Source organism: Coregonus lavaretus (genome assembly GCF_964263955.1).
Source record: "Coregonus lavaretus genome assembly, chromosome: 17".
NCBI classification, from domain to species: domain Eukaryota; kingdom Metazoa; phylum Chordata; class Actinopteri; order Salmoniformes; family Salmonidae; genus Coregonus; species Coregonus lavaretus.
This window is the reverse complement of record NC_140004.1, coordinates 35609301-35619300: the sequence shown is the minus strand read 5'-3', so window position 1 is coordinate 35619300 and position 10000 is coordinate 35609301. Positions and strand designations below refer to the sequence as shown.

The 10000-nt window shown below is 47.5% G+C and overlaps 1 protein-coding gene across 1 annotated transcript in view; it reads left to right on the top strand.

Annotated features, from left to right (window-relative positions):
- The window catches only part of LOC311144681 (A disintegrin and metalloproteinase with thrombospondin motifs 12-like), a 91341-nt gene that overhangs the window by 37319 nt on the left and 44022 nt on the right, over nt 1-10000 (top strand). The window contains exons 7-9 of the mRNA XM_084180759.1: nt 196-320; nt 446-595; nt 716-859. Of these exons, the coding sequence (XP_084036885.1) occupies nt 196-320; nt 446-595; nt 716-859 (419 nt within the window). The remainder of the gene's footprint in view (nt 1-195; nt 321-445; nt 596-715; nt 860-10000) is intronic.

The window sequence follows — 10000 nt, the reverse complement described above, 5'->3', positions numbered from 1 at the left end:
TGAATCCTAACTTTGAAACACGTCTCCTGGAGTAGTTATCCAGCCCCTTACTCTCCTTACTTCTAGCATTGACATAACTCATATAAGAGTAGTGCACAATATCAAAACGACTGTAACGTCCAAGCCTCCAGACCATGTGTTTCGTTGCCTCTATCTGTGCCTCTGTGATGGTAATGTTCATGGTGTCTACTGCAGAAAGGGCTGAAGATCGTCCACCATGCAGACACCAGTCTGGCCAGTTTCTGTGCCTGGCAGAAGAACCTCAACCCACAGAGTGACACACATCCTGCTCATCATGACGTGGCCGTGCTGGTCACCAGGCAAGAATGCAGCCATACACACTCCTGAACACCCACAAACCTACACTTAACCACTGTGGATTGTGTATAATGATGCTGAGCTCCCTGTGCGTGTGCATGTGTGTGTGTTTGTGTTTTACCACCAGGAAGGACATTTGTGCAGGGCTGAATCAGCCGTGTGAGACCCTTGGTCTGTCCCACCTGTCAGGGATGTGCCAGCCTCACCGCAGCTGCAACATCAACGAAGACTCAGGACTACCTGTAGCCTTCACCATCGCACATGAGCTGGGACACAGGTTTGTAGCTGTGTGTGTGTATGTTACCAATTTCTACTTAAGACTATCTAATAATTGCTATGTAAGCTATTGCTTCGATAGATGAAAACAAAAGGACCATCTCATCTTTGTTTTCCTCAGCTTTGGGATGCACCATGATGGCCAGGGGAACGACTGTGAGCTGGAGGGCAGACACCCCTTCATCATGTCCAGACAGCTGATGTACGACACCTCCCCACTTACCTGGTCCTCCTGTTCCAAAGACTACATCACACGCTTCCTAGAGTGAGTCTCTCTTTGCCTCTCTCACTGTCTCTCTCTCTCTCTTTCTCTCTCTCTTACTCTCTCTCTCAATTCAATTTTCAATTCAAATCAAGGGGCTTTATTGGCATGGGAAACATATGTTTACATTTATTTTTATTTATTTTTAACCTTTATTTAACCAGGTAAGCCAGTTGAGAACAAGTTCTCATTTACAACTGCGACCTGGCCAAGATAAAGCAAAGCAGTGCGATAAAAACAACAACACAGAGTTACATATGGGGTAAACAAAACATAAAGTCAAAAATACAACAGAAAATGTATATACAGTGTGTGCGAATGTAGTAAATTATGGAGGTAAGGCAATAAATAGGCCATAGTGCAAAATAGTTACAATTTTGTATTAACACTGGAATGATAGATGTGTAAAAGATGATGTGCAAATAGAGATACTGGGGTGCAAATTAGCAAAATAAATAACAATATGCCAAAGCAGTGAAATGGATAAGCAAAAGTGAAATAAACAATAAAAAGTGAAGAGTAAATATTACACGCTCCAAAATAATAGAGACATTTCAAATGTCATATTATGTCTATATACAGTGTTGTAACGATGTGCAAATAGTTAAAGTACAAAAGGGAAAATAAATAAATATAAATATGGGTTGTATTTACAATGGTGTTTGTTCTTCACTGGTTACCCTTTTCTTCTCTCTGTCTCTCTCTCTCTCTCTCTCTCTCTCTCTCTCTCTCTCTCTCTCGCTCTCTCTCTCTCTCTGTCTCTGTCTCTGTCTCTCTCTCTGTCTCTCTATCTCTCGCTTTCGCTCTCACGCTCTCTCTCCTCTCTCTCTCTCTCTCTCTCTCTCTCTCTCTCTCTCTCTCTCTCTCTCTCTCTCTCTCTCTGTCTCTCTCTCGCTCTCTCTCTCTCTCTCTCGCTCTCTCTCTCTCCGTTGCTGTCTCTCTCTCTCTTTCTCTCTCTCTCTCTCTCTCTCTCTCTCTCTCTCTCTCTCTCTCTCTCTCTCTCTCTCTCTCTCTCTCTCTCGCTCTCTCTCTCGCTCTCTCTCTCGCTCTCTCGCTCTCTCTCTCTCTCCGTTGCTGTCTCTCTCTTTCTCTCTCTCTCTCTCTCTCTCTCTCTCTCTCTCTCTCTCTCTCTCTCTCTCTCTCACTCTCTGTCTCTCTCTCTCTCTCTCTCTCTGTCTCTCTCTCTCTCAATTCAATAGACTTTATTGACATGGCAAATAAAATTACTTACATTGTCAAAGTATACATATAACAAAAATGGTGGGACCAACAGCAATAATAATAGTAGTAGTGGAAATGGGATTACCATTAACAGCAACTACAACAACAATATTAATGAGAATAACAATACATTAAAGCAATAGTAGTCGACCAATCTCAACATGACTGAGAAGACACATTACATGCTATGAAAGCCAAAACAAAACAGGAAATATTAATGACATTACATTACACTTTTCACTGGCTGTCCCTCAGGTTGTGGCAGGAGGACACATATTTGGCTGCCAAAATTGCACATTTAGGCTTTTCACCCAATAAATATTAGATTTTTTCTTCCTCTTTTATAGTTTCAAATTCTTTGTACTGAATGATAATTTTGGGAAAGAAAGATTCTCTTAGGTCTGAGTATTTGTCACAGTGTAATAGGAAATGCAGCTCTGTCTCTACCTCTCCCCGGGGGCAGAGTGAGCACAGCCTGTCCTCTCTGGGCAGCCAGGTTTGCCTGTGACGACCGGTCTCTATAGCCAGACTGTGCTCACTGAGTCTGTACCTAGTCAGTGTTTTTCTCAGTTTTCTATCAGTCACAGTGGTCAGATAGTCTGCCACCATGTACTGTCTGTTTAGAGCCAAATAGCATTGAAGTTTACTTTGATTTTTTGTGGTGTCTTTCCAATAGGTGATATATTTTTATTTTTGCTTTGTGATGATTTGGTTGGGCCAGATTTTCTGAGTGCTGTCCTGAGGCTCTATGAGGTTGGTTTTGGTTAGTGAACTGAGCCTCAGAACCAGCTGGCTGAGGGGACTCTTCTCTTGTTTCATCTCTTGACATAGTAGAGCTGTGTGATGGAATGTTTTGGGGTCACTTGTTTTTAGATGGTTGTAAAATTTGATGGCTCTTTTTTCTATTCGAATAAGGAGGGGGTATTGGCCCAATTCTGCTCTACATGCGTTATTTGGAGTTTTTCTTTGCACTTGCAATACAGTCTTGCAAAACTCTGCATGCAGTATTTCGATTGGATGTTTGTGTCACGATCGTCAGGGAGAGACCAATGCGCAGCGTGTTGAACGAACATGGTGTTTATTATCTTCAGTGATAACATACACAACCAACAAAACAACAAACGACTCGTAACGTCCTCGGTAACAAAGACCAACACGGAACAAAAACCCACAAACACAAAGGGAAAATAGACAGTATAAATATGGCTCCCAATCAGAGACAACCAACGACAGCTGACACTCGTTGCCTCTGATTGGGAGTCACTCTAGCCAACATAGAAATAAACACAACAGAATAACCAACATAGAATTTAACACATAGAATGAACACACCCTGGCTCAACATATAGAGTCCCAGAGCCAGGGTGTGACAGTACCCCCCCCTAAAGGCGCGGACTGCGACCGCGCCTCAACCTGAACAAAACAGGGGAGGGCTGGGCGGGCATACCTCCTCGGCGGCGGTTCTGGCTCCGGCCTTGACCACCACCCTCCAATACCCCCCCCATAGCGCCCCTGGTCCAGTCTGGCCCCGCCGGCTGGAGCTGAACTGGACTTAGCAGGAGCGGTTAGCTTCAGCTCCATAGTGGAGCAGTTGACCGGTACCTTACCAGGCACCGGTGACCCAGGCACGGGTTGTGCTGGACTGACGACGCGCACCCCTGGCTTGGTGCGTGGAGGAGGAACGGGCCTTACCAGTCTGACGTCTCGCACCCCTGGCTTAGTGCGAGTGGCAGGAACAGGCCGGGCCGGGCTGGCGACGCGCACCGTAGACTTGGTGCGAGTGGCAGGAACAGGCCGGGCCGGGCTGGCGACGCGCACCGTATACTTGGTGCGAGTGGCAGGAACAGGCCGGGCCGGGCTGGCGACGCGCACCGTATACTTGGTGCGAGTGGCAGGAACAGGCCGGGCCGGGCTGGCGACGCGCACCGTAGACTTGGTGCGAGTGGCAGGAACAGGCCAGGCCGGGCTGGCGACGCGCACCGTAGACTTGGTGCGAGTGGCAGGAACAGGCCGGGCCGGGCTGGCGACGTGCACCGTAGACTTGGTGCGTGGAGCAGGGACAGGCCGGACTGGGCTGGCGACGCACACCGTAGGCTTGGTGCGTGGAGCAGGGACAGGCCGGACTGGGCTGGCGACGCACACCGTAGGCTTGGTGCGTGGAGCAGGGACAGGCCGGGCTGGGCTGTCGACGCACACCGTAGGCTTGGTGCGTGGAGCAGGGACAGGCCGGACCGGGCTGGCGACGCACACCGTAGGCTTGGTGCGTGGAGCAGGGACAGGCCGGGCTGGGCTGTCGACGCACACCGTAGGCTTGGTGCGTGGAGCAGGGACAGGCCGGACCGGGCTGGCGACGCACACCGTAGGCTTGGTGCGTGGAGCAGGGAATGGCCGGACTGGGCTGGCGACGCACACCGTAGGCTTGGTGCGTGGAGCAGGGACAGGCCGAACCGGGCTGTGGAGACGGATAGGAGACCTGGAGTGAAGAGCGGCCACAACCCGTCCTGGCTGAATGCCTACCCTCACACACTCCGTGTGAGGCATCCGCACAGGACGTACAGGGCGGTGTATCCGTAACCTGGTGGCCTTCTGAATCCGCCCCTTTTTTGCCTCCGTCAGCCCCGTTGTCCATGCCGTGTGCCCCCCCCTAAAACATTTCTGGGGTTGCCTCTCGACCGTCCGACGACGACCCTGATCACGCCGTTGCTCCTCTCTACGGCGCCTCTCCACTGTCTCACTCCATGGCCGGCGATCCATCCCGGCCAGGATTTCCTCCCAAGTCCAGGACCCTTTACCGTCCAATATCTCCTCCCATGTCCAGGCTGCCTGCTCCTCTCTACGGCACGCCTCCACCGTCTCTTCTCCCGGCGCCTCCTCCCATGTCCAGCCCAAGAGCTGCCCCTGGACACGCTGCTTGGTCGTTGCATGGTGGGTTCTTCTGTCACGATCGTCAGGGAGAGACCAATGCGCAGCGTGTTGAACAAACATGGTGTTTATTATCTTCAGTGATAACATACACAACCAACAAAACAACAAACGACTCGTAACGTCCTCGGTAACAAAGACCAACACGGAACAAAAACCCACAAACACAAAGGGAAAATAGACAGTATAAATATGGCTCCCAATCAGAGACAACCAACGACAGCTGACACTCGTTGCCTCTGATTGGGAGTCACTCTAGCCAACATAGAAATAAACACAACAGAATAACCAACATAGAATTTAACACATAGAATGAACACACCCTGGCTCAACATATAGAGTCCCAGAGCCAGGGTGTGACAGTTTGTCCCATTTGGTAAATTCAGTATTAGAGAGCGGACCCCATACTTCGCTGCCATATAGAGCAATTGGTTCTATAACTGATTGGAAAATGTTGAGCCAGATTCTAATTGGAATTTCGATTTTAATATTCCTTTTAATGGCATAGAATGCTCTTCTTGCTTTGTCTCTCAGCTCATTCACAGCCATGTGAAAGCTACCCGTGTTGCTGATATTTAGTCCTAGATATGTGTAATTTTTGGTGTGTTCTAATAGAACTGTGTCCAAATAGAATTTATATTTGTCATCCTGATTTCCGGACCTTTTTTGGAATATCATTATATTCGGGGTTTTTTTTTATTAACGGTCAGGGCCCAGGTCTGACAGAATTTGTGCAGATGATCTAGATGCTGCTGTAACCCCTCCTTAGTGGGAGACAGTAGCACCAGGTCATCTGCGTACAGCAGACACTTGATTTCAGTGTTGTGTACGGTGAGACCAGGTGCTGCCGATTCTTCTAATGTTTTTGCCAATTCGTTAATGTAGATGTTAAATAGTGTTGGACTTATTGGGCAGCCCTGTTTCACTCCACGTCCCTGAGAGAAGAAGTCTGTTTGCTTGTTGCCGATTTCAATCGCACATTTGTTTTTAGTGTACATTGTAATAACATCATATGTTTTCCCTCCAATACCACTTTCTATTAGTTTGTAAAAAAGACCTTCGTGCCAAATTGAATCAAATGCTTTCTTGAAGTCTACAAAACACGAGTAGATTTTGCCTTTGTTTTGATTTACTTGTTTGTCAATTAGAGTCTGGAGGGTGTAAATGTGGTCTGTTGTACGATAATTTTTTACAAATCCAATCTGGCTTCTGCTTAGGACATTGTGTTCATCAAGGAAATTATGTAGTCTGCTGTTTATGATACTGCAGAGAATTTTCCCTAAGTTGCTGTTAACGCAAATTCCTCTGTAATTATTTGGGTCAAATTTGTCTCCATTTTTATAAATTGGTGTGATCAATCCTTGGTTCCAAATATCGGGGAAAATACCTGCAGTTAGGATAATGTTGAAGAGTTTGAGTATAGCCAATTTGAATTTGTGGTCTGTATATTTGATCATTTCATTTAAAATACCATCAGCACCACAGGCCTTTTTGGGTTGGAGAGTGCAAAGTTTTTCCAATAATTATTGTTCTGTAATTGGGGTATCTACAGGATTCTGATAGTCTTTGACTGCTGATTCAAGGATTTGTAATTTTTCTTGTATATCTTGTTGTTCTGGGCTCTTTGTTATATTGCTGTAGAGGTTTGCAAAGTGATTTCTCCACATATCCCCATTTTGGATAGCCAATTCCTCATTATGAGGTTTGTTTAATTTATTCCAATTCTCCCAGAAGTGGTTTGATTCTATGGATTCCTCAATCACATCTAGCTGATTTCTAATGTGGTGTTCCTTTTTTGTTCTTAGGGTGTGTTTGTATTGCTTCAGTGTTTCCCCATATTGAAGACGTATATTTTTGTTGTCTGGGTCTCTGTGTTTATGATTAGAATAATTTCTCAATGACCTTCTTAGATTTTTGCAATCATTATCAAACCATTTTTCATGATCTATTATTTTTGGTTTGCTCTTATGTTTCTTAAGATTAGCCAAGGAGGCTAATTTGTCAAATATAAAGTTTATGTTCCAAACGGCCAAATTTATACCTTCATTGGTGTAGGAGAATGTTAATGCTAAAAAGTTGTCCAGGAGAGATTGTATTTTTTGGCTACTAATTGCTTTTTGGTAGATTTCTGTACTGTTTGCACTCCATCTATAGGTCTGTTTAGTACCATGTAATGTATTGGGCCGTGATGCTTCATGGTTGGGTTCTGCTCTTTTCAGATACACTGTGATTTTACTGTGGTCGGAGAGAGGTGTTAGTGGGCTGACTGTGAAGGCTCTGAGAGACTCTGGGTTAAGGTCTGTGATGAAGTAGTCTACAGTACTGCTGCCAAGGGATGAGCTGTAGGTGTACCTACCAAAAGAGTCCCCTCTTAACCTACCATTGACTATGTACAGACCCAGTGTTCGACAGAGCTTCAGGAGCTGTACTCCATTTTTGTTTTTCACTTTGTCATAGTTGTTTCTAGGGGGGCATGTGGTGAGGGGAAGGTTGTTGCTTCCCGGTAGGTGTTTGTCCCCATGACTGTTAATCGTGTCTAGTTCTTCTGCTGTTCTAGCATTCAGGTCTCCACAGACCAGCACATTGCCTTGGGCCTGAAAGTGACTAATCTCCCCCTCTAGAATGGAGAAACTCTCTTCATTGAAGTAGGGTGACTCTGAGGGGGGAATGTATGTGGCACAGAGGAAGACGTTGTTATCTGTTAAGATAGCCTCCTTGTTGATTTTTAGCCAGATAAAGAATTCTCCTGTTTTGATCAATTCGATTGAATTAGTTAGTTCAGATTTATACCATATTAGCATTCCCCCTGAGTCTCTGCCCTGTGTGATTCCTTTTAATTTGGTGGATGGTACGATTATCTCCCTATAACCTAGTGGACAGCCAGTGGAAACATCACCTCTGCACCATGTTTCCTGTAGTACTACAATATCAACATCATCAATTTCTTTAAGGAAGTCTGGGTTTCTGCTCTTTAGCCCAAAAGCAGAGGACTTCAAGCCTTGTAAATTCCAACATGCAACGTAAAAAGACTTCATAACTGTTTTTTCTTTACATTCAAAATGAGATAAACACTCACAATCCAACAAGAACTATTAAAATAGGATTTTTCAATTAAGGTAAACTGTTATTATGCAAATGTGATTTGTTTATCATTTAAGATAGTATTTGTGTCATGCCACTTGGGTGGATGTAGTGTGAGGATGGTGGAGTTCTTGTGCTCATCTTACCATGACCCTCGGCCTATCACATGTGAGCATAGTAGATTCATGTCACTCATTTCGTTGGTGGGAGCTGGACCAGTTGCTCCTCTCACAGCTTGTGCATAGCTCTGTCTGCCGGGCTGTGGCTCCTCCAGGTGTGGGTCTGTGGTGGGGGGAGGGGGGTGTTAGGCCTCGTCTGGGTGGGTCTGAAGCTGGGCTGGGGTGGTCTGTGCTGTGCTGGATGTGGTGGGCATTGAGGTTGGTGGTGCTGTGGCCGTGGCTGGGGGGTCCAGGGTACTGGTCCGGGGTGTTGTCTCGTGATCTCGGGGGGGTGGAGATTGCTCCGCTGTTCCTGGGTGGAGAGGTCGGGATGCGGTTTAAAGCGACGTCCTTGAGAGTCTTAGCAAGGATGGGGACTGTCTCCCTGTAAAGGTAAACATGGTCATAGAGACAGTCCAGATCGAGGGTGGGATGGTGGGTCAGGTGTACATTGGGTCGCAGGGCACAGTCCCGAGAGAGGCTGGCGTTTATTCTTTGGATTGTGGCAGGGTGGAAGTCCTTCCTCTGTAGAAGGGTTGACACCACAATCCTTGAGTTGGGGAAGATTGCGGAGGCCTTCTCAATCACTCCCCGTAGTGAAGTCGCCACCCTCTCCTGCTGAGCATGCAGGTCGTTGCTTCCGGTGTGTATGATTATGTGGCTTGGCGACCCAAGCTGGGCCTTATCAAGCAGCGCCATGGCACTCTGCGTTGTTGGGCACCACACCTTTCTCGTTTTGTGTCTAGGGAAACGTTTCTTCTCCTGAACAAACTTCCCATTTGAGTCCATCAACAGGACAATCTCAGCCAGTGTTTCTTCTGGACTGGAGGGGGTAGAGTTGGGGCTGGTGGGTGTTGGAGCTGGGGTGTGGCTGGTCTGTGCCGGTGCCGCTGTCAGTGGGAGGCTGTTCTGGGGGCTGGGGGGGAGGCATGCAGCCGGCAGGACTGGGGAGGCCTGGCTGGTTGAGGTGGGCTCCTCTGCTGTGTGATGGCAGGTCATAGAGTGGTGATCTAGCTGCTCCTGCAGTCTGTCCTCTGTTCTCTTTCTCTCCTGCAGCTCCTCTCTTAGTGTGGTCAGCTCGTTATTACTGCTCTGCCTGTCTTTTTGGAGCTCTCTCACCTCCTTTGTTAGATCAGCCAGCTCTCTCTTGAGTCCGTCTCTCTCTTGCTGAACTTCTTTCAGCTGTGTTGCAAGGCTGCTGTCCTGCTCTGTCCGCACCTTGGTTAGGAGCTCCTCTAAGGTGTGGATGTCTGGTTGCTGTTTGCTCACACTCTCCCTGAGCAGGACCACCTCTCCCTCCAGTGTGGTGAACTGATCCCTCATGGCAGCCATGGTGGTGAGGAGGGCCTGAGCCTGCTCTGCACTGAGGGGGTCGCTCTCCTCCTGTGGCGTGTCCTCCACTATGGTGGGAAGAGAGGTGCTGGATGTGCCTTTTTGGGTGGGGATAGTGGGGGTGAGGGTGGTGCTGGTGGAGTTTGTCTTGTGGGAGGGCATGTCACTGGTGGTGTCCTTCTCTCTCTCTGCTCTCTCCTTAATGGTCTGAAAGTCTGTTTCAAACAGCCTAAGGTTACCTTGCACCATGACAGTCCCAGTCTTGTAGAGGTTGATTGTTATCATGGTGCTGTCAGGGTCATCTGTCTCTTTCACTTTCAGCTTCCACCCATCACAGATTCCCTCTTTCTTTACGGATGGGTAGTGAGAGCAGACTGCTGAGCGCCATGCATTTGGCTGGTCAGTGAGAAAGATGAGATTACTCACATCA